The 25,179-nt window shown below is 39.9% G+C and overlaps 1 protein-coding gene and 1 long non-coding RNA gene across 3 annotated transcripts in view; one reads left to right on the plus strand and one right to left on the minus strand.

The window, feature by feature from the left end:
- The window catches only part of RASEF (RAS and EF-hand domain containing), an 83,597-nt gene extending 60,448 nt beyond the window's left edge, over positions 1-23,149 (plus strand). For both annotated transcript variants that reach the window (XM_007177005.2, XM_057548410.1), the window contains 4 exons: positions 29-143; positions 13,801-13,920; positions 16,341-16,417; positions 22,260-23,149. In XM_007177005.2, the coding sequence (XP_007177067.2) occupies positions 29-143; positions 13,801-13,920; positions 16,341-16,417; positions 22,260-22,362 (415 nt within the window). In that variant the 3' untranslated portion in view covers positions 22,363-23,149. The remainder of the gene's footprint in view (positions 1-28; positions 144-13,800; positions 13,921-16,340; positions 16,418-22,259) is intronic.
- Positions 1-25,179, minus strand: part of LOC130708416 (uncharacterized) — a 78,499-nt gene that overhangs the window by 34,592 nt on the left and 18,728 nt on the right. The gene's annotated exons all lie outside the window — the stretch shown is intronic.

The following is a 25,179-nucleotide window of genomic DNA, read 5'->3' on the forward strand; positions in this document are numbered from 1 at the left end:
AACCATTACGTGCTATTCTCTTTTCCAGATTCAGAAGTATTGCCAAGTCTTACTTCAGAAGAGCAGATGGTGTTTTGCTGCTGTATGATGTTACGTGTGAGAAAAGCTTTCTTAATGTACGAGAATGGGTAGATATGATTGAGGTAAGAATTCAAAACAGAGAACCAAAAAATTACACAGGAGAGCTACAGCCTGTCTCGGGAAATGCTGTTTGTCTTCTTTGTCAAAACGAACTCAATTACAAGCCACTGATCCAGGCTCTCAGGAAGAACTGGATGTGAGAAGCGGGGTTCCCAATGGCACTTGGCAGTACTGGTCTCCTCCTCAGTAGCTGGGCAAGTTCCCACAGAGCTAAGGACACTACTAAAGTGAGCTTCTGGGGTGGGGAAGGGGGGGAAACTCCTGGGTTTTCTTATAGATATAATCAGAACCTGACTGGCAGCAAGTGAAAATTCAGGCAACCCAAAAAGGAGAAGTTAAAAAAAAAGGAGAAGTACCTTTCACAAACAAGGGGGTGATGGGGCTGGGTGTGTAGTGTGACTAGAGGTGTAACAGGGGCTTCCACATGTGCTAGAAGTATAGGTGAAACACCACCTGGCTGTGAGCTTGTGCCAGGTCCAATTTCTATAGGAACTGTGTTCTCAACCTTATTCTGGCAGTGATTTGGGTCTTTACACACCCCCAAGGTACTATCGAAATACCAACTGGTATTTTAAATGTGTGGTAACTATCTGTGCTTTCTTTTGGTCAAATGAGATGGTGTCTTTCATCTGAGCCGCTTTCATATCCTTTGTTTCATGGTAAATAATTTTTTAAAGTAGGAAGTGATTTTGCCCACACTTAGTGTGCTACCAACAGTCATTAATCACCATAAAACTACAGTTCGAGCCATGGTTCAGCATACTCTTGGAAAAACAAAACAAAACAAATCTAGTGGCTAATACAATTTTTCACGTACGTCTATGATCTATAATTTTTAACAGGCATTAAGTGCAGAGGTGGCTGAACAGAGAACATTGCTGTCTGATCTCAGGTTAGCCTCTAGTTTCTTGAGTTGGGCCTATTTCATACCCTATAAAACCCCAGAATGAATGTTCTCTTTCTGACTAAAGAAGTGATGCAAGAAATGACTGATTGAAATTGGCAATAAGACTCAATGATAAATATAAATGAGCATTTTGTTCAACTGAAATATCATGACTTCAAATTATTATAAATACATCAAAAGTGTGTTGACATTTATGTAGTATTTTTATTTCACAAAGTTTTCCACATGTTGTTTTCATTTCTGTAACATATCTGAGAAAGGAAGAAATGTAATGTTATTCTCACTTTTTATGAGAAACCTGAGGCAGAGAAAGTGTATGACACTGGCTTTTAGTTATTTAGAGGTTAGGAGTGGAAGAGGAATTGGACGTCCTGATTCAACACTGGTTGCTCCTTTGATTAAGCTCCAGAGTGAGCAGCAGGTTAAGAAAAAATCCTTTGATGTCAAGAAAGAATCTCCGAGGTAGTTAGTGCATAGAGGAGAGGGATCTACTCAAGGGAACAGATGAACCTCTCTGGGATAAGCTGGTGAGTTCAGAGAAGAACAAATAATCCCAACTAACTCATACCCACAGATATTTAAGATCTATAGCAAAACCTTTTATTGTTGAAACTGTTGGACTTGGTCTTCATTTTAAGACTTTGGATTATACTCAAGAAAAGGAGGCACAAAAGGCAGGGTCATCCATAGAGTTGAAATAGCCCTTAGTGACCAGCTGTGGCCTGTGCCAGGGGCCCTACTGCCATAATTTGCTAAATGATTAAGCACCTACATGTGGTAAGTGACCTTCTTAGCTACTCATGTTACCTTTCATAGGGTCTAAAAAGGAAGAAAACTGTATTCAAGATGAATTCTTGAATTTGTTATTGGAGAAAAAATTAGATACCACTGGGCATTTGACTTTCACTTATCACAATGAACCTTCACCATGGCTCACCTTTTCTAATTTGCGGAAATTCCATGGGGGCAATTTATATGGCCACTATAATATAGGTCGAAACTAACTGTGAGATTGTTGGGATAGGCAAGAGGATTGAGAAGCAGTAGAGTGTCAGGGGTGAATGAACGCTCTGAATTAATAATACACTTCAACTGAAAACCACTGGGTTGACTGGTTCAAGATGGTGGAGTAGAAGAACGTGCACTTACTCCCTCTTGTGAGAGCACCGGAAGCACAGGAAGACACTGGAACTCACCAAAAAAGATACCCACATCGAAAGACAAAGGAGAAGCTGCAACAAGACGATAGGAGGAGCACAATCACAATAAAATCAAATCCCATAACTGCTGGGTGGGTGACTCACAAACTGGAGAACAGTTATACCACAGAAGTCCACCCACTGGAGTGAAGGTTCTGAGCCCCACGTCAGGCTTCCCAACCTGGGGGTCCAGCAACGAGAGGAGGAATTCCCAGAGAATCATACTTTGAAGGCTAGCGGGATTTGATTGCAGGACTTCGACAGGACTGGGGGAAAGAGAGACTCCACTCTTGGAGGGCACACACAAAGTAGTGTGCGCATCGGGACCCAGGGGAAGGAGCAGTGACCCCAGGGGAGACTGAACCAGACCTACCTGCTAGTGTTGGAGGGTCTCCTGCAGAGGCAGGGGGTGGCTGTGGCTCACTGCAGGGACAAGGACACTGGCAGCAGAAGTTCTGGGAAATACTCCTTGGCATGAGCCCTCACGGAGTCCACCATTAGCCCCACCAAAGAGCCTCTAGGCTCCAGTGCTGGGTTGCCTCAGGCCAAACAACCAACAGGGAGGTAACCCAGCCCCACCCATCAGCAGACAAGCAGATTAAAGTTTTACTGAGCTCTGCCCTCCAGAGCAACACCCAGCTCTGCCCACCACCAGTCCCTCCCATCAGGAAACTTGCACAGGCCTCTTAGATAGCCTCATGCACCAGACGGCAGGCAGCAGAAGCAAGAAGAACTACAATCCTGCAGCCTGTGGAACGAAAACCACATTCAAAGAAAGGTGGACAAAATGAAAAGGCAGAGGACTATGTACCAGATGAAGGAACAAGATAAAACCCCAGAAAAACAACTAAATGAAGTGGAGATAGGCAACCTTCCAGAAAAAGAATTCAGAATAATGATAGTGAAGATGATCCAGGACCTCAGAAAAAGAATGGAGGCAAAGATAGAGAAGATGCAAGAAATGTTTAACAAAGACCTAGAAGAATTAAAGAATAAACACCTAGAAGAATTAAAGAACAAAGAAACAGAGATGAACAATACAATAACTGAAATGAAGAATACACTAGAAGGAATCAATAGCAGAATAACTGAGGCAGAAGAACGGATAAGTGACCTGGAAGACAGAATGGTGGAATTCACTGCTGCAGAACAGAATAAAGAAAACAGAATGGGGCTTCCCTGGTGGCGCAGTGGTTGAGAGTCTGCCTGCCAATGCAGGGGACACGGGTTTGAGCCTTGGTCTGGGAGGATCCCACATGCCGCAGAGCAGCTAAGCCCGTGAGCCACAACTACTGAGCCTGCACGTCTGGAGCCTGTGCCTCGCATCAAGAGAGGCCGCGACAGTGAGAGGCCCGCGCACAGCGATGAAGAGTGGCCCCCGCTCGCCGCAACTAGGGAAAGCCCTCGCACAGAAACGAAGACCCAACACACCCAAAAATAAATAAATTAATTAAAAAAAAAAAGACTACCTTCTTAAAAAAAAAAAAGAAAAGAAAACAGAATGAAAAGAAATGGAGACAGCCTAAGAGACCTCTGGGACAACATTAAATGCAACAACATTCGCATTATAGGGGTCCCAGAAGGAGAAGAGAGAGAGAAAGGACCCGAGAAATTATTTGAGGAGATTATAGTCAAAAAGTTCCCTAGGGCTTCCCTGGTGGCGCAGTGGTTGAGAATCTGCCTGCTAATGCAGGAGACACGGGTTCGAGCCCTGGTCTGGGAAGATCCCGCATGCCGCGGAGCAGCTGGGCCCGTGAGCCACAGCTGCTGAGCCTGCGCGTCTGGAGCCTGTGCCCCGCAACGGGAGGGGCCGCGATAGTGAAAGGCCCGCGCACCGCGATGAAGAGCGGTCCCCGCACCGCGATGAAGAGTGGCCCCCACTTGCCGCAACTGGAGAAAGCCCTCGCACGAACCGAAGACCCAGCACAGCCAAAAATAAATAAATAAATAAATAAATAAAATTAAAAAAAAAAAAGTGAAAAAAAAAAAAAAAAAAAAAAGTGAAAAAAAAAAAGTTCCCTAACATTGGAAAGGAAATAGCCACCAAAGTCCAGTAAGCGCAGACAGTCCCAGGCAGGATAAACCCAAGGAGAAACACGCCGAGACACACAGTAATCAAATTGACAAAAATTAAGGACAAAGAAAAATTATTGAAACCAACAAGGGAAAAACGACAAATAACATAAAAGGGAACCCCCATAAGGTTAGCAGCTGATTTCTCAGCAGAAACTCTACAAGCCAGAAGGGAGTGACACAATATATTTAAGGTGATGAAAGGGAAGAACCTACAACCAAGATTACGCTACCTGGCAAGGATCTCATTCAGATTTGATGGAGAAATCAAAAGCTTTACAAACAAGCAAAAGCTAAGCAAATTCAGCACCACCAAACCAGCTCTACAACAAATGCTAAAGGAACTTCTCTAGGCAGGAAACACAAGAGAAAGAAAAGGCCTACAATAACAAACCCAAAACAATTAAGAAAATGGTCATAGGAACATACATATCAATAATTACCTTAAATGTAAATGGATTAAATGCTCCAATCAAAAGACACAGGCTCACTGAATGGATACAAAAACAAGACCCATATATATCCTGTCTACAAATGACCCACTTCAGACCTAGGGACACATACAGACTGAAAGTGAGGGGATGGAAAAAGATATTCCATGCAAATGGAAATCAAAAAAAAGCTGGAGTAGCAATACTCATATCACATAAAATAGACTTTAAAATAAAGAATGTTACAAGAGACAAGGAAGGACACTACATAATGATCAAGGGATCAATCCAAGAAGAAGATATAACAATTATAAATATATATGCACCCAACCTAGGAGCACCTCAATACATAAGGCAAATGCTAACAGCTATAAAAGAGGAAATCGACAGTAACACAGTAATAGTGGGGGACTTTAACACCTTACTTACACCAATGGACATATCATCCAGACATAAAATTAATAAGGAAACACAAGCTTTAAGTGACACGATAGATCAGATAGATTTAATTAATATTTATAGGACATTCCATCTGAAAAGAGCAGATTACAATTTCTTCTCAAGTGCACACGGAACATTCTCCAGGATAGATCACAGCTTGGGTCACAGATCAAGCCTCAGTAAATTTAAGAAAACTGAAATCATATCAAGCATCTTTTCTGACCACAACGCTATGAGATTAGAAATAAATTACAGGGAAAAAAACGTAAAAAACACAAACACATGGAGGCTAAACAATACGTTACTAAATAACCAAGAGATCACTGAAGAAATCAAAGAGGATATCAAAAAATACCTGGAGACAAATGACAACGAAAACACGACGATCCAAAACCTATGGGATGCAGCAAAAGCAGTTCTAAGAGGGAAGTTTATAGCACTACAAGCCTACCTCAAGAAGCAAGAAAAATCTCAATCTAACCTTACATCTAAAGGAACTAGAGAAAGAAGAACAAACAAAACCCAAAGTTAGTAGCAGGAAACAAATCATAAGGATCGGAGCAGAAATAAATGAAATAGAAACAAAGAAAACAATAGCAAAGATCAATAAAACCAAAACCTGGTTCTTTGAGAGAATAAACAAAATTGATAAACCTTTAGCCAGACTTACCAAGAAAAAGAGGGAGCGGACTCAAATCAATAAAATTAGAAATGAAAAAGGAGAAGTTACAACAGACACTGCAGAAATACAAAGCATAATAAGAGACTACTATAAGCAACCCTATGCCAATAAAATGGAAAACCTGGAAGAAATGGACAAATTCTTAGAAAGGTATAACCTTCCAAGACTGAACCAGGAAGAAATAGAAAATATGAACAGACCAATCACAAGTAATGAAATTGAAACTGTGATTTAAAATTTCTAACAAACAAAAGTCCAGGACCAGATGGCTTCACAGGTGAATTCTATCAAACATTTAGAGAAGAGCTAACACCCATCCTTCTCAAACTCTTCCAAAAAATTGCAGAGGAAGGAACACTCCCAAACTCATTCTATGAGGCCACCATCACCCTGATACCAAAACCAGACAAAGATACTACAAAAAAAGAAAATAACAGACCAATATCACTGATGAATATAGATGCAAAATTCCTCAACAAAATACTAGCAAACAGAATCCAACAACAAATTAAAACGATCATATACCATAATCAAGTGGGATTTATCCCAGGGATGCAAGCATTCTTCAATATACTCAAATCAATCAGTGTGATACACCATATTAACAGATTGAAGAATTAAAACCATATGATCATCTCAATAGATGCAGAAAAAGCTTTTGAGAATATTCAACACCCATTTATGATAAAAACTCTCCAGATAATGGGCACAGAGGGAACCTACCTCAACATAATAAAGGCCATATATGACAAACCCACAGCAAACATCATTCTCAATGGTGAAAAACTGAAAGCATTTCCTCTAAGATCAGGATCAAGACAAGGATGTTCACTCTCACCACTATTATTCAACATAGTTTTGGAAGTCCTAGCCACAGCAACCAGAGAAGAAAAGGAAATAAAAGGAATACAAATTGGAAAAGAAGTAAAACTGTCACTGTTTGCAGATGACATAACACTTTACATAGATAATCCTAAAGATGCCACCACAAAACTACTAGAGCTAATCAGTGAATTTGGTAAAGTTTCAAGATACAAAATCAATGCACAGAAATCTCTTGCATTCCTATACACTAACAACGAAAGATCAGAAAGAGAAATTAAGGAAACAATCCCATTCACCATTGCAACAAAAAGAATAAAATACCTAGGAATAAACCTACCTAAGGAGGTAAAAGACCTGTACTCAGAAAACTATAAGACACTGATGAAAGAAATCAAAGATGACACAAACAGATGGAGAGATATACCATGTTCTTGGATGGCAAGAATCAACATTGTGAAAATGACTATACTACCCAAAGCAATCTACAGATTCAATACAATCCCTATCAAATTACCAATGGCATTTTTTACAGGACTAACTAGAACAAAAAAATCTTAAAATTTGTATGGAGACACAAAAGACCCCGAATAGTCAAAGCAGTCTTGAGGGAAAAAAACAGAGCTGGAGGAATCAGAGTCCCTGACTTCAGACTATACTACAAAGCTATAGTAATCAAGAAAATATGGTACTGGCACAAAAACAGAAATATAGCTCAATGGAAGAGGATAGAAAGCCCAGATAAACTCACCCACCTTTGGTCAACTAACATATGACAAAGGAGGCAAGGATATACAATGGAGAAAAGACGGTCTCTTCAGTAAGTGGTGCTGGGAAAACTGGACAGCTACGTGTAAAAGAATGAAATTAGAACACTCCCTAACACCATACACAAAAATAAACTTTATCAAAATGGATTAAAGACCTAAATGTAAGACCAGACAATATAAAACTCTTAAGAGGAAAACATAGGAAGAACACTCTGACATAAATCACAGCAAGATCTTTTTTGACCCACCTCTTAGAGTAATGGAAATAAAAACAAAAATAAACAAATGGGACCTAATGAAACTTAAAAGGTTTTGCACAGCAAAGGAAACTATATACAAGACAAAAAGACAACCCTCAGAATGGGAGAAAATATTTGCAAACGAGTCAATGGACAAAGGATTAATCTCCAAAATATATAAACAGCTCATGCAGCTCAGTATTTTTTTTAACTGACAGTTAAAAGGTATGACTTTTTTTTTTTAACATCTTTATTGGAGTATAATTGCTTTACATTGGTTTGTTAATTTCTGCTTTATACCAACAAAGTGAATCAGTTATACATATACGTATGTTCCCATATCTCTTCCCTCTTGCATCTCCCTCCATCCCACCCTCCCTATCCCACCCCTCTAGGTGGTCACAAAGCACCGAGCTGATCTCCCTGTGCTATGCGGCTGCTTCCCACTAGCTATCTATTTTACGTTTGGTAGTGTATATATGTCCATGCCACTTTCTCACTTTGTCCCAGCTTACCCTTCCCCCTCCCCATATCCTCAAGTCCATTCTCTACTAGGTCTGTGTCTTTATTCCTGTCTTGCCCCTAGGTTCTTCATGATCCTTTTTTTTTTTTTTTAGATTCCATATATATGTGTTAGCATACGGTATTTGTTTTTCTCTTTCTGACTTACATCACTCTGTATGACAGACTCTAGGTCCATCCACCTCACTACAAATAACTCAATTTCGTTTCCTTTTATGGCTGAGTAATATTCCTTTGTATATATGTGCCACATATTCTTTATCCATTCATCTGTCAGTGGACATTTAGGTTCCTTCCATGTCCTGGCTATTGTAAATAGAGCTGCAATGAACATTTTGGTACATGACTCCTTTTGAATTATGGTTTTCTCAGGGTATATGCCCAGTAGTGGGACTGCTGGGTCATATGGTAGTTGTATTTTTAGCTTTTTAAGGAACCTCCATACTGTTCTCTATAGTGGCTGTATCAATTTACATTCCCACCAACAGTGCAAGAGGGTTCCCTTTTCTCCACACCCTCTCCAGCATTTATTATTTGTAGATTTTTTGATGATGGCCATTCTGACCAGTGTGAGATGATATCTCCTTGTAGTTTTGATTTGCATTTCTCTAATGATTGATGTTGAGCATTCTTTCATGTGTTTATTGGCAATCAGTATATCTTCTTTGGAGAAATGTCTATTTAGGTCTTCTGGCCATTTTTGGATTGGGTTGTTTGTTTTTTTGATATTGAGCTGCACGAGCTGCTTGTAAATTTTGGAGATTAATCCTTTGTCAGTTGCTTCATTTGCAAATATTTTCTCCCATTCTGAGGGTTGTCTTTTCGTCTTGTTTATGGTTTCCTTTGCTGTGCAAAAGCTTTTAAGTTTCATTAGGTCCCATTTGTTTATTTTTGTTTTTATTTCCATTTCTCTAGGAGATGGGTCAAAAAGGATCTTGCTGTGATTTATGTCATAGAATGTTCTGCCTACATTTTCCTCTAAGAGTTTGATAGTGTCTGGCCTTACATTTAGGTCCTTAATCCATTTTGAGTTTATTTTTGTGTATGGTGTTAGGGAGTGTTCTAATTTCTTACTTTTACATGTACCTGTCCAGTTTTCCCAGCCCCACTTACTGAAGAGGCTGTCTTTTCTCCACTGTATATTCTTGCCTCCTTTATCAAAGATAAGGTGACCATATGTGCATGGGTTTATCTCTGGGCTTTCTATCCTGTTCCATTGATCTATATTTCTGTTTTTGTGCCAGTACCATACTGTCTTGATTAGTGTAGCTCTGTAGTATAGTCTGAAGTCAGGGAGTCTGAATTCTCCAGCTCCATTTTTCTTTCTCCAAGATTGCTTTGGCTATTCAGGGTCTTTTGTGTTTCCATACAAACTGTGAAATTCTCTGTTCTAGTTCTGTGAAAAATCTCAGTGGTAGTTTGATAGGGATTCCATTGAATCTGTAGATTGCTTTGGGTAGTACATTTTCACAATGTTGATTCTTCCAATCCAAGAACATGGTATATCTCTCCATCTGTTGGTATCATCTTTCATTTCTTTCATCAGCATCTTATAATTTTCTGCATACAGGTCTTTTGTCTCCTTAGGTAGGTTTATTCCTAGGTGTTTTATTCTTTTTGTTGCAATGATAAATGGGAGTGTTTCCTTAATTTCTCTTTCAGATTTTTCATCATTAGTGTATAGGAATGCAAGAGATTTCTGTGCATTAATTTTGTATCCTGCTACTTTACCAAATTCATTGATTAGCTCTAGTAGTTTTCTGGTAGCATCTTTAGGATTCTCTATGTATAGTATCATGTCATCTGCAAACAGTGGCAGCTTTACTTCTTCTTTTCCGATTTGGATTCCTTTTATTTCTTCTTCTTCTCTGATTGCTGTGGCTAACACTTCCAAAACTATGTTGAATAATAGTGGTGAGAGTGGGCAACCTTGTCTTGTTCCTGATCTTAGTGGAAATGGTTTCAGTTTTTCACCATTAAGGACAATGTTGGCTGTGGGTTTGTCATATATGGCCTTTATTATGTTGAGGTAAGTTCCCTCTGTGCCTGCTTTCTGGAGGGTTTTTATCATAAATGGGTGTTGAATTTTGTCGAAAGCTTTCTCTGCATCTATTGAGATGATCATATGATTTTTCTCCTTCAATTTGTTAATATGGTGTATCACAGTGATTGATTTGCATATATTGAAGAATCCTTGCATTCCTGGGGTAAACCCCACTTGATCATGGTGTATGACCCTTTTAATGTGCTGTTGGATTCTGTTTGCTAGTATTTTGTTGAGGATTTTTGCATCTATGTTCATCAGTGATATTGGCCTGTAGTTTTCTTTCTTTGTGACATCTTTGTCTGGTTTTGGTATCAGGGTGATGGTGGCCTCGTAGAATGAGTTTGGGAGTGTTCCTTCCTCTGCTATATTTTGGAAGAGTTTGAGAAGGATAGGTGTTAGCTCTTCTCTAAATGTTTGATAGAATTCGCCTGTGAAGCCATCTGGTCCTGGGCTTTTGTTTGCTGGAAGATTTTTAATCACAGTTTCAATTTCAGATGCAGTTCAATATTAAAAAAACAAACAACCCAATCAAAAAATGGGCAGAAGACCTAAATAGACATTTCTCCAAAGAAGACATACAGATGGCCAAGAGGCACATGAAAAGCTGCTCAACATCACTATTAGAGAAATGAAAATCAAAACTACAATGAGGTATCACTTCACACCAGTTAGAATGGGCATCATCAGAAAATCTACAAACAACAAATGCTGGAGAGGGTGTGGAGAAAAGGGAGCCCTCTTGCACTGTTGGTGGGAATGTAAATTGATAACAGCCACTATGGAAAACAGTATGGCGGTTCCTTAAAAAACTAAAAACAGAATTACCGTATGACCCAGCAATCGCACTACTGGGCATATACCCAGCAAAAAGCATAATTCAAAAAGACACATGCACCCCAATGTTCATTGCAGCACTATTTACAATAGCCAGCTCATGGAAGCAACCTAAATGCCCATCAACAGATGAATGGGTAAAGAAGATGTGGTACATATATACAATGGAATATTACTCAGCCATAAAAGGGAACGAAACTGGGTCATTTGTAGAGACGTGGATAGACCCAGAGACTGTCATACAGAGTGAAGTAAGTCAGAAAGAGAAAAACAAATATCGTATATTAACACATATATGTGGAATCTAGAAAATGGTACAGATGAACCAGTTTGCAAGGCAGAAATAGAGAAACAGATGTAGAGAACAAACTTATGGACACCAAGGGGGGAAAGCTGGGGTGGGGGGAGGGGGTTGAACTGGGAGATTGGGATTGGCATATATACACTAATATGTATAAAATAGATAAGTAATAAGAACCTGCTGTATAAAAAATAAAATTTTTTAAAAACCTTAAATAAAGAAAAGAAAACCACTGGGTTACAAAAGCTTATAAATAAAATTATGTCAATTTACCTGGCATGAATAATTTTTGATTGAATATTTTGGGTAAAAGTTTAATGGAGACACTTGAGACGTGAGATGTCTTTCCGACTTTTACACATTCAAAAATATTTTGGGCATCCCTGCTTTGTGCATGTACTGTGCTAGTGCTTGTAGTATATCCATTAATAAAACGAAGAGCCCTACCCTATGGAGCTTGTACTCTAGTGGGGAAGACATAACATGCCACAGACATAAATAAATACAATAAATAGAATGATAGGAAGTGCTAGATATAGGAACAAAACGAGGCCAGGGTAAAGGACCTTATGGTGAGGCAGTGCGCTACAGGTAGTGTAGTCAGGTTAGTCACACCAGAAGGTGATATTTGAGTCAAGACTTGAAGGAGGTGGCAGCATTTATCTGTATGACTTTAAGTCATTTAGATACTCAGATTCTTGGCTTACCTAAGTGAATATCTGATTAACGGCTTCCATATGACGCCCCCTTGAATACCGAGCAGTACCCCACCAAACTCAATTACTTAACACATTAATGGGTAGGGCATCTAGTTTTGAGGAGGGCCTTTCATTTCCTTCTCGCCTTCGCTTTTACTTCACTCTGATGCATTTGGTTGGAGGAAAGTGGTTTGAAGAGAAAGGAAGTCGAATATAATTTCATTGGTATTTTTTATGTACTCTTTTTAATTTGCCCATATATTTAACATTTTGGGGGCACTTCATTTTTCTTGTGGATTCAAGTTACCATCTGTGTCATTTCCTGTCCACCTGAAGGATTTCCTTTATTATTTCTTAAAAGGTAGGTCTGCTAGCAACAAATTCTCTCAGATTTTGTCTATTTGGAAACATCTTTCTTTTGTCTTCATTTTTAAAGGATGGTTTTGCTGACTCTATAATTATTTGTTGACTTTGTTATACAGCAGAAACTAACACAACATTGTAAAGCAATTATACTCCAATAAAAATGTTAAAAAAAAAAAAAAAAAGATTCCGTACCTAGACACATCATGGTTGAATTGCCAAAAGCCAAAACAAAGAGAAAATGTTGAAAGCAGCAAGAGAAAAATCACTCATCGTGTACAGAGGAACCACAATACAATTAATGACTCATCATCAGAAACGAGTCCAAAAGGCAGTGGTGTGGCATAATTTCATTGTTTTTGAGGCTCATTTCTTGATGCTGTATCAGGTGTGGTACCAAAGTGGATGAGCACCTGGATGCTTTTAGGCACCACAAAGAGTCACTTCTCAGTGAGGGCTGCTGCTTCACTTGTTTAGGAGCTATAAACCTGTTTTTCTAGTCAGGTTGTCTTCTGTTCTCATCATAGCCTGCTCAGGGGGATGTGTCCTTACTGACCCCTTCAGATAGGGAAATGGAGGCAGATAGGGAAATGGAGGCAGAAACAGGAAGAGACTTGCCTGATTTCATGCAGCCGGCGAGCAGCCAGGTGGTGGTGGGAGGGACAGAGTCTCAAACTTAACTCTGCCTCTCACATCTTACATTCTGCCAGCCAGCTCCTCTATGAATGCCGGGACAGACAGTGCAACAGTATGCATATGCTGATTTGGGAGCATTATCCTGAGAATCTGTTACTTTGAATGATTGCTCCTTGACTCTTCACAAGAAAAATGTTGACATTTAGGGCCTTCTTATTTTGCTTTTGTTGTAAGCCAGATAGCAGCGAGTGTGGAACTCTGACTCCATTTTTGTCCCATTATAGTTAAGGGAATATTTGTGTGTTTTGTACCTGGGATAATGAAGTTGACTTGTAATTACCACTGTTTGGAGTGAAAATTATAGAAAATTATGTGGGCACTACAGCCAAATGTAATTCTGGGGTCGCGCCTCTTGAGTTTGTATTGGTTTGTATAGTGGCAAGGGTGATGGAGTCAGTTTGGACCACCCCTGGCCCTTACAACGTCTTATTTAACCTCTCTGAATTTCAGTGTTCTGATCTGGAAATGGGAAAAGGTTTGGCTCCTTTTAGAGATATTTTGAGGTTTAAAGATATTGTCTGTACATCATGTGGCATATAAAGAGCATTCAGAAATGGTAGCTGTTGTCGTCATCAACCTCATGACTTGTCCAATGTTTCATGTATGCACAATTTTTTTCTTTTCTTCATGGTAGGATGCAGCCCATAATAGCATTCCTATCATGTTGGTAGGAAACAAGGCTGATCTTCGTAATGCTGCTGAAGCGGAAGGACAAAAATGTGTCCCAGGGTACTTTGGAGAAAAACTGGCCATGGTAAGAGTAAGAGTGGGTCCAAACTGGGAGGGATCTTTCACTTCTGTCTACATTTGCTGAAGAGGCTGTTTGACGAACTCCACTCTGTTTGATAAGTCTTCTGTCCCTATACAGGCAGAACTCCCAGTGCCCCCCATCCGTCCCATGAATGTAAATAATTACACCAAGAGTTAAATCCCTTGTGGAGGTAAAACAATCACATCATCATTTTCCCCCACTGAGTACCAATGACAAAGAGGATGCAAAATTATCCTGTCTTCCTCCTCACTCTTCCCTAGTTCCTGGAATCCTTCTCTAGTCCTGGAACCTAGGTAAAGGAAGAAGAATGGGTGTCCTGTTTTGAAAAGATGGGTTTGGTTCCAGAGGGTCACTGTGCCAAGGGGCAGCAGATGGTGCAGTGTGTCACCTGGGTAAAGTGGTGAAGAGAATTGGAAGACTCATTCTTTTCTCTAAGATTTGTAGTCATTTGGAATAGTATAAAATTATTTTTGGCTATGCATTTGTACAAAGGATGGACCTCATTTCTGTCCAGATTATTATTGTGGGCAGTGTTTATTCTCTCATTATTATCATTGTGTCAGAATGCTACGTGGCCCTCTTATGACTTGTCTTACCCAAACAAGGAACCAGATGCTCCTTAGGTCAAATATGAAGTTCTTATCATAACAGTCCGATCTGACACTGCTATCATTGTTGTCTGTCATCAGCATGAAAGGACTGCTCTGTAACATATACATGTGAACTTTAAAAATTTTCAATTTCATTATTCTAAGTTGGAATTGTTTCTTGTTTTAAATTTTAGAACTGTGAGCCAAATATGATAAACATCAAAACTAGGCAGTGAAATACAGAAGAGATCCATTCAACACATATTTAATCGTATCCACCATGTGAAAAAGCACTTCATTGTGAGCTGAGCAAAGGGTAGAGAACAAAGGAAACCATCCTTGTCCTCACATAGTTTACTGTCTGGGGGAGACAGATGTTAAACCCATGTAATCCACATATTCCCCTAGAGAGCTCATAATTCCTGGCCACATGCCAATTTTATTCCCTCCCCCACAATTTCTCTGATTTCCCAAGGTTTGCTTATTTATTATGCATCTCATGTCCTCCACCCTCCTGCATCCTCAAAGGCCATCTCTCTTTCACCCTATAACAGCCTGGCTATGAAATTCAGCAGCAGCACTACCCATTTCTACTAGAAATACATTCATTTGGGGTATTTTTTAGATTTTCTATGGATTTGGGGGCTCATGGGTAAAGGTTTCATGGTAGTCTTTCCCCATTGTTTGGTTCTTCCTTCTCTCCCTGCTCCGGAGCACCCATCATGTCCTCCCCATATCCCACACAGGACTGTGTCGCCCACACCCAGCCCCACAGCACACATAATTCTCCTTTCCTAAAGGAAACTGTCTCCAGCTGTTAGACAAAGACACACAAAAATAACCTCATCAATTACAATTGCGGCAAGTGCTATGCTGGAAAAATACATACATCAAGAGGTTTTACAGTAGGAAGACCTAATACCAACTTTTCAGAGTTAGAAAACACTTAATCTTAACTTCAAGGGAGGATTACCTAAAAATCTAGCAGGTAGGTAAAAGCCTGGGGAAAGGGGTTACTAGGGATATGGGATAACCTAGGTAGTGGTAACAGCAGGTGAAAAGGTCCTGAGGTGGGAGGGAATTTGGAGTGTTGGGGAAATAGAGGGATGGCCAGGGTAACTTGAGCACTGTGAGTGAGGGAGAGTGGTGGCAGGTAAAACTGGGAGGTTGGCTGGGGCCACGCACAAGCTAGGCCTTGTCGGCCAGGTAAGCATTTCAACATTGCTTGAGAGGGATGGGAAGCATCGAAAGGTCTGAAGCAGGAGAGTGATACGATTAGTGATTGTATGTATAACCACTGGGAGGTTAAATAATAGAATAGAAAATGTCCATTGGTTTTACCCACACAGAGGCTGCTGAATCTTGATAGGAAAAGATGATAGGGTGAAGGTGGGGGCGGGATGTGTGTTAGCTGCCAGCCAAAAGGAGACATATTTTTGATGGACATCTAATTCCTAAGTGGTTACCTTAAGCTATCATTTTTCTCTCTCTCAAATTATTTGATAGAGAACATTTGGTAGTATGTGTGACACTTGGATATAAGAGCCTTAAACCATGAAATTTTGTATTGTGGGATTTTTTTTATTCTGGATGCAAAATACAAATCCTCTTGACTAGGAACTGTTCCTGGAATTACTAGGCTCAAACCTGGTTTTTTTTTAAAGTCTTGAAACTCAATCCAATTTCTTAACTATTAGTTTTAGCATACTCAACAGGGCAATATTTTTATTTTATTTTATTGGTTTTAAAAGCGAACATTCCAGGAAACCTAATCAAAGCCTTCATTTAATGGTATATATATGTTTTTTACAGACCTATGGGGCATTATTTTGTGAAACAAGCGCCAAAGATGGTTCGAATATAGTGGAAGCTGTTCTCCACCTTACTCGGTAAAGTTTTGCCTTATATTTGGAAAACTGGATGTAGGATTGAATTTTCACTTAGCTGTTGTGTGTGTCAAATTTCTTGACCATAATGTGAATCTACATGGGAAAACACTGTCTTGTCTTTCAGTAGTGGTTGGAGAAACAAGCATAGTTTTTATAAAAAACTGGTATGCTGCTTGTTCACTGTGAACATTGGCAAAATACCTCTACTGCCAAACAAAGCAGGTGCATCTGAGGTGTCACTGACATTTCTGCAAAATGTCCCCACAAAGCTAATAGTTGACGTGTGTGAATCACTTCCAGGAACCAGATTTTAAACACAAGAGACTATTATGAATATAACTATCTATTATGTTATGACATTTTCCAAGGTAAAGGAAAAAGAACTCAACAAAACAAATTGTATGTCATGCCAGTTGGAAGCACTTTGTTTACATTATTACCCAGGTGATTATTAAGCTAAGGCAATGGTGTTAATAATAAATAACATTTTGGGATGTGGATTAGAATGAAAATTGCATCATTGAGGAACTTGGTTTTAACTGTATTTTAATCCTTGCAGTACTCTTAGGAAATAACAATGTTTTCTGCTGGATTTACTTCTTCTGCCTAGTTTTCTGCCACAGATGAAAAGATGATTCTTTGCTGATCTAAAGGGATTCAATACCCCCCAAAAAAATAAAGAAAAAATATAAAAATGCGCATTAACAAAATCCAGCCAATGATCCTTAATTGCTGACAAAGCAGAAACATAATTTAAGGCATGTAGAGATTTGTGAGATAATTTGTGAGATTCTGATTTTATAAGAATCTTAACTTTAGTACAGTAAGGGGCTCCGTGCTACCCTAGCTTCAGGCAGGGAGTGCTGAATTGCTGCCTGGGCTGAGCAGGAAAGGATGCTGCAGGCCAGGCCCTCCGCATGGCTGCTGGCTTCTGCCCAGCACGTTGGAGGACTGTAGTGTCAGGAGGCTCAAAGTCCAATCTTAAATCTACCCCGAACAGCTGTGGAGTCTTGACTAAGTCCCTGTCTTCCTTTAGGCATCTCTAATCTGTACAATGAGGGAAAGGGCTAAAGAAAATGATCCCTAAGGCCCCTTCTAGTTCTGACACTCTATGATTCCATATATAATAGCCTGGACTCTACTGAATAACATAATCACTATTTAACGCGGATTTGTCTTGTGGGGTCATGTTACAGTTAAATGACTCCAAATTGCCCCGGTCACACCCAGAGTGCAGAATCGATCCTCTTTATTATATCATAAAGATAGGAGAGCCAACGGCCTTTTCCCCTGGTGCTCCTGCTGGTGTGTTGGGTCAGCCCAGCAGCCACCCTGTCTACAGTGTAGCTTCTTTACTTAAAACACCTGTGTGCAGGAGCATTCTGATAACAAGGTCACTTCTTGTGAATCACTTATCAAGGAGCTTTTTAAATTGTTGCTATTGCATTATGGGCTGGTTTGAGGCCTCTAGGTTAGTTATGTTAACAATGTGTTAAATAGGACAATTATAAATAAACCAAACATATAAAGACTTTAATTTGCTTTATACTGTGTCATCAGATTGCTTGTCAAAGTACCCAAGTCTTAAATGAAAATGGTATCGTTTCCACAAGTAAAATTTCCACTTTAAAAAGTTTTACAGCTTTCAGAATGTTATGTATAATAGTAACTCCCCTTCATACCATGTCATGTCATGAAACTTGAACTAGAACAGTTTATGGGTTTGCCCTGTCTGAAATAGTATTCGTTTTTGAAGGAAGGCCATAAATGTTTGGTTAACAACCAGAACTCCTCTGCTTTTTCTTGGAAAAACCTCTCTATCCCAGGAAAAGTTTCTCCTAGAAATGCAGTTTCCCTGTAGGGCTGATAGACATTCATTCCAACCATTGTCCACTGGTAAGTAAATCTGCCATCACTAGAGCCACAGGCTTTAAACATTTTTCAATAGATTCAAGTACAACAGGCACTGAACTGGTCAATGGCCTAAAATTTGAGAAAAACACAAAAAGCTCGGGCTGATGTATCAGTTCAGCGCCATTGCTGAGCCCATTGGGGATAAATCTGTCCATAAGATTGAGTCATTTGAAATGCAGTTGTTAAGCATATGGCAGTTTGGGGTGAGGTAATTTAATTTTCCCAGCCTTAAACCTGTTTTAGATGTTTGGAATTATATCTTCCTGATTTCCTTAAAGTGGGAGGTGCCTGCATCTTTGGTAGATTAAAGAAACTGAAGGCCAGGTGAACAATGTGGGTACCTATTTTTTCTCCCTTAATATTTGCTTTCAATGTTCAGTAATGTCTGCATTATTATCATTTCTGCTCAGCATGAAAGCCCTGTAGAGACATCAGGGTATGTAAGATAGGCTGTGCAATTTAACATTAGAGAAAAAAAAGAAAACAAAATACATGACCAGGCAGCCATACGACATGTAACTTACAGAGGCCTTTTAGACCTTCCAGAAGGGAGAGATGTGAGTTGTCTTGTGAAGATGCTATGTTTACTAAACCCATTGTACAGATAAGAAAACTGAGAATTAGAATGCTTCATCAGCTTGCTCAAAGTGACACAGCTACTAAATGGCAAAATTGGGGCTTTTCACTACTCTGAATCTCTGGCTTGCCTTTTAAATGTTGGTAATCTCAGGATTCTATTCTGCACTCTCTTCCTCTTCCTCTTTCTCTCTCTGCCTAATGTCTTCCACCCCCATGGTTTCTAGAACTATGTCTAGAAGGTGACTTCTAATTTCTGTATTTTTAACTCCCATCTTTTTTTAAAATTCCACAACTATATTCCCACCCACCAACAAAAGAAAATTCCATAGGCATGACTGACCCAACATATCTAAACCCTAATGTGCTCATTTTTCTTTAAAATTGTTCCTTATTCTATACTCCCGTTCTCAGGAAACTACTAACATTATAATTCAAAAAGAGTAACCTAGAGTCAGTCTTGACTCCTTCCTCTTTCTTCATCATCTGCCTCTAGTGGGTTCTGGGGCCCTACTGATTCAGTGACCTCTCTGCAATCTTCCTTCAATCCCTCTCCCCCCACCCCCCATTCTGCTTCAGGCTTCAGAATTTCCTACCCCGTTTAGTGCAGGAGGGACCTAAGTTACTGCCTCAGAGTTTCTCCAACATCAGTTCATCCTCCACCCTGTAATCAGGGTAATCTCTGTAAATAAAAATCCAATTAAGACCTTCTTGCTTGCACCCCACATTGGTGCCCTACCTACAGCATAGAGTCCAGCCTCCTTAGCAAGTGGCTTATGGTCCCCCAGAGCCCAGTTCACCTACCTTTCTATTTGCATCTCTTATCTTGCTTCCCAAATGCATGATAATCTATAGACACAGCAAACTTTGCTTCCGGTCGTAGCCAAGTTCTTTTATGCCTCTTTGCCTCTATACGTGCTGTTCCCTGCACCTGGAATCTCTCTTCCTCATTAAATGAAAGTGAATTCCTATCCCACCAAGAGGTCGGCTTCACTGTGCTTGTGTGTTAGCGGCTCTCGGGGACCTGGTAACGATTTATTTAGAAGACATCTGGCTCTCTCTCAAAGCTCACTAGTTGAGAGGGACTTCCCTGGTAGTCCAGTGGTTAATATTCCATAGTCCCAATGCAGGGGGCCCAGGTTCGATCCCTGGTCAGGGAACTAGATCCCGCATGCCACAACTAAAGATCCTGCATGCTGCAACTAAAAACATCCCGCATGCTGCAACTAAAGATCCCCTACGCCGCAAGGAAGATCCCGTATGCCACAACTAAGACCCGGCACAGCCAAATTAAAAAAAAAAAAAATGTACAATTTAAAAAAAAAGCTCACTAGTTGAGGATCCCAGAGTTTGGCATAAATCGGACATTTGTTGAATGAGCAAATGGTCAAGATTTTGCATTTGGAAGTTGTATTAGTTTTCTGTTGTCACTGTAACAGATTCCTACTAGCCTAGTGCTTTAAGCAATAAAAATATAGTTCTGGAGGTCAGAAGTCTGAATCAAGTCGTACAGGGTGTTATGGGGTTGAACTGTGTATCCTCCTCCTTTTCCTGAGTCTTTGTTTCCTCATCTGTGAAGGGAAGACAGCTCACCTGTTACCTGTCAACATGTGTGTGTGTTGTGTGTATTAAATAAGGACTATGTGAAAACATGTAACATAGCATTTATTAACTGGTCTCCAGCAAGAACCAGTTTCCCTTTTGTTTCCTACTCACAGTGCAGTGGTTTTCAAAGGTTAGCACATATCGGCTCCTTCTGGGGCTGTGCTGACCAGTTTAGTAGCCACTAGCCACCTGAAATGTGGCTAATCCAAGCTGAGATGTGCTGGATGTATTAAATAAATACTGGGTTTTGAAGACAGTATAAAAATTGTAAAATACCTCATTAATATTTTTATTGGTAACGTGCTAAAATATTTTTGTAATACTGAGTTAAGTAATATATGTTAATAAAATTAATTTCACCTATTTCTCTTTACATTTTTTACTGTGGCTGCTAAAAAATTTTAAATTACATACGTGAATTACATTCTATTTCTATTGGACAGCGTTGCTGTGCTGGGAATATGCCAATTCTCAGGATCTACTGCTCTGTAACAAGCCACCCAAAATGTAGTCGCCTAGAACAACACCACTTTTTATTTCTTGAAATTACCAGAAATGACTGGATCTCACTGGAGGGTCCGTGACTGCTCTCCCTCGGGTGTCTCATGCATTTGCGGTCACGGACACTGCTGTGGCTCGGTCTGATGTCTGCGGCCAGGGTGCTCCTCCCTGTGGCATCTCAGCCCCCAGGACCTCTCTGCTGCCCTCTCTCCTGTGAGGAACACTGGGCTTCGTAAATGGCAGCTCAAAATGGTCAGGCCTTATTAATGCCTGGCTTGGAAGTTTTAGCACACCATTTCCTCGCCATTCTATTGGTCTGAGCAGTCACAGAGCCGGTGCTGACCACGGGGGAGTGGCACAAGCTTCACCACTTAATGGGGGGCACCAGACACTGACAGCGGAGGCAGAACTCTTTGGGGTTGTTTTGGGGACAAGCTGTCACACTCTCCTTACCCACAGAGTTTGCCATTCAGCTTGTCTAAGGTGGGACTTCGGGATGTGTGTATTTCACAAGCATCCCCAGGGATAGGAGACTTCCCTAGGGGGCTTTCATAAGATCATGGAGATCTTTGGTCCAGTGTTGCCTCTAGCAGTTATTTCTAAAAGAAATTTAGGAAGAGGCAAAAGGAAGACATTTTTTCTGGATTTTAACCATCTGTTGTTATCTCCACGATCATGTATAATTACAGAATGGTTATAAAGTCATCATTGCTTTTGTTAATGTTAAGCATTAGCTGGGGGTGGGAGCCAGGTTCCAGAGTCCTAAGGAGTGACCTGTGCGTGTGCAGACTGTAAGCCATGCAAAACCACAGGAGAGAGCAAGAGTAGTCTGTGTGTGTGCATGTGAGTGTGTGCACATGTGTATAGGCACCTGGTCGTGTGTGTGTGTGTGTGTGTGTGTGTGTGTGCATGCATGAGTGTGTGGCCTGGTACTCAGAATGTGAGCGCTGGAGCCCACCTGCGTGGCTGGAATCCCAGCTCTGCCACTTCTCCAGCTGTGTAACCTAAGGGAAATTTCTTAACTTTTTTTTGCCTTTGTTTCCTCACATATAAAATGGGGCACAACAAAATCATATCGTTGTTGTGAGGATTAAATAGGTCAACACCTACAAAGCACTTAGAACACTGTCTGGATGGCACACAGCAAGTGCTCAGCAGTGCTGTTTTATTTCTACAGAGTTGTTTATGGTTCAGTTTTATACCTCAGTAATCTCCTTTCTCTGTCTGTCTCTCTCTCTCCCTCCAGGGAAGTGAAAAAAAGAACTGATGAGGGTGACAGCAAATCCATTACCAATCTGAGTGGGACTTCCAAAAAGTCAACCCAGATGAAGAATTGTTGCAATGGTTAAATCCAAAAGATCCTTGGCCCACGAAGCCTTCATTTCCAGAGTACTGAATGTACATGACTTATTTGCTTCCTACATGGAGTGGTACATCCTACGGACACTGTCGTATGGAGAGTTACAGTGTGGGAAATCTGAACTGTGCTCTCAGGTCCCTCCAGAACCTCGGCTCTTTTTTGCTATGTTTCAATGAGTGATTTGGGCCCCCTGGTTAAATATACCTGTCTTATCCTTACAAAGTCTTAACAGATAATGTGTAAATGTTTTTAAAGTGGTTAAAAAAAAAAACAAAAAAAACACATGCTCAGATCAAAGCTATAGAAGAAATTCACTGACGTAATTAGGTTCATGTGGTAAATAACCTATGACATTTACTTCCAATATTCAATACTAGAAAACTAATAAAAGGGGGTTACCATCCTAGCTTTGCTGTAAACTAGCCTTGTGGTCTCAGACATGTCGCCAACCCACATTAGATTCATTTCCTCATCTGTAAACAAGCAGCTTGGCCTTTCAGGCCTCGGCCCTCTCAGCTCTGTAGCTCTTTAAGGAGTGAGAAGGAGAGCATGATGGCCCACAGTTAATAAGGACTCTGCGCGTCTGTACTTTTTAAATATTGGGGTATTAATTTTTCTCACTTCTTGTACAAGAACAGAATTTGAGAAAAAATGGTAATGTTTTAAGCTCCAGTGGAGACAGAAAAATCTATTTTTTATGTATGAAGAAAGAAAACATTTGGGGGACAAAAATAGTTTGTATATAAAAGAGGGTATTTTATAATCTCAGAATACTTATAAAGTCAATGGTTTGAATTCACTGTTAAAAATTCTAATGAATAAATAGAAAGCTACATGCAACTGAAAATACAAGGCCCAGGAAAGTTGTCACACTTCACTTAAAAAAAAAAAAACACCAGCAAGAGACTGCCTGGGGCTGGTGAACGGGAGGAATTGAGAGTGACTGCTAACGGGTCTGTGGTGTCTTTGCAGGGTGGTGAGAATGCTCTGGAATTATAGTGTGGTAATGTTGCACAACTTGGTGAATATACTAAACCCCACGAAACTGTATACTTTACATGGTGAATTTTATGGTATGTGAATTATATCTCTTTCAAAAAATACACTAGTATTGATTTAACATTTTGCCGAATGAAAATATGCATGCTCAAACCTCCCCATGGTTTACCCATGGTTTAAGAGCAGAATCTCCAGAATAACGCAAATCCCCTAACTCCCTGGTTGCCAGCATTCTCCTCCTTAAATAATGAACAGTGAAAGAAATGTTATGTGTAGTTTTGGAAAATCACCTCTTTTGAAGAGGAATTGTGGTTAGGGTACAGGTAACTCAGAGTCCTTTGTCTTAGGTGACTAGGGACTCATCCTCACCAACAGCCTGATAGGTCTTGCCCTCCTAGAAGCTGTGCTGCCTCCCAGACTTCCCCACTGAAATGTCTCCAAAAGCCAAAGGAGTCAATACCTGACCCCAGGGTGGGTCAGCAAGGCATGCTCTTTGGTTTTTGGTTTTGGTTTTCAGTGGCCTGAACCAGCTAAGTTATTCCCAACTAGAGTCTTGAATTTACCTTTGTTCATAGGTCCAGGCCCCAAGTAGCCTGCTGAAAAAACTTAAATAATAGCTCTTATTTATTGTAATACATAAGCTAAAAACATCCCTCTTGTAGAATTAAAACAATTCTATTTATGATTTTTATGATCAGACCTTAAATTCTCCAAGCTTTTTTTTTTTAACGAAAATTGGCCAGTATGTTAGCACACAGAGATTATAAATAGCCACAATGTCCGTTTAGCTTTTCAAAGCGTGCCTTCTCTCTACTGATGAGATCTACTTGGTTTTTTTTGTTTTTTTTTTTTTACTGGAAAGTTGGTTCTGTCCTCAACAACTCTACCATGGATTCCTGTTTTCTGTTTTTTGGTCCCAGGAGAAAAAAAAGTTTACATTTTTTACCAAAAAGAATGCCTTGCTGGTGGGGAATTGTCAGACTGAACCAGGGAGGGATGGTTATTTTTGTGCCATGGTGCGATGAAAGTTTTGCCACTGCTGTTTGCCTAGGTGGCACCTATGGAGCCTAGGTTAGAATAGACCTGACACCTATGTGTTGATATATGGTACTCAAGTTTAGGTGTTCGGTGCAATTGCACAAAACTGTTTTATAATACATGTTATTGTGTTGTCTTTATTTATTTTCCCACAAAGTGTCCATATTTGTCTTACAATCTGTATATAATAGTATACCTTTGATACAGAAGTATTATCTTGGTCTTTGCTTCCGGGTTGTACAGCCAGCACACCCAAATTGATTAGATTACATAGGTGCCTGTGATAAACAAAGCAATCATCTTTAACTAATTGAACCTGAATAGGTATTTTTGCAACAAAATCCAAATTAGAGACTTATAGCTCTGGTTAGCAATCTTGTTTAAAGAAAAGCTACTTATAGCTCTTTCAGTTGCCTTGCTAGGAAACCAAGATTATTAGTAACATTTGATTTCGTGAAGGTGTTCTCAAATTTAGAGTATATTTTTGGTAAGAACAAAAATAGCTAATGTTTTTAACTTGAACTTAATTTGCTACACTTGCATAGTTCTATGCAAGTAACTCACCTTGTCTCTCTCCTTGGAGAGCTTTTAAAATCACAATTATACTACACTCTTTTTTATGTATCCTGACACATTGGATAATATTTTAGTTTTGTCATGGAAAAGAACATTGGCTATGGAGACATTTTTCACTGTTAACTTTTAGCCTCATGCATTTTCATAATTTATTTTTTTCCACTTGCTGCTTTATATGACATATGTGACATTT

The sequence above is a fragment of the Balaenoptera acutorostrata genome, chromosome 6 (genome assembly GCF_949987535.1).
Source record: "Balaenoptera acutorostrata chromosome 6, mBalAcu1.1, whole genome shotgun sequence".
NCBI lineage: Eukaryota > Metazoa > Chordata > Mammalia > Artiodactyla > Balaenopteridae > Balaenoptera > Balaenoptera acutorostrata.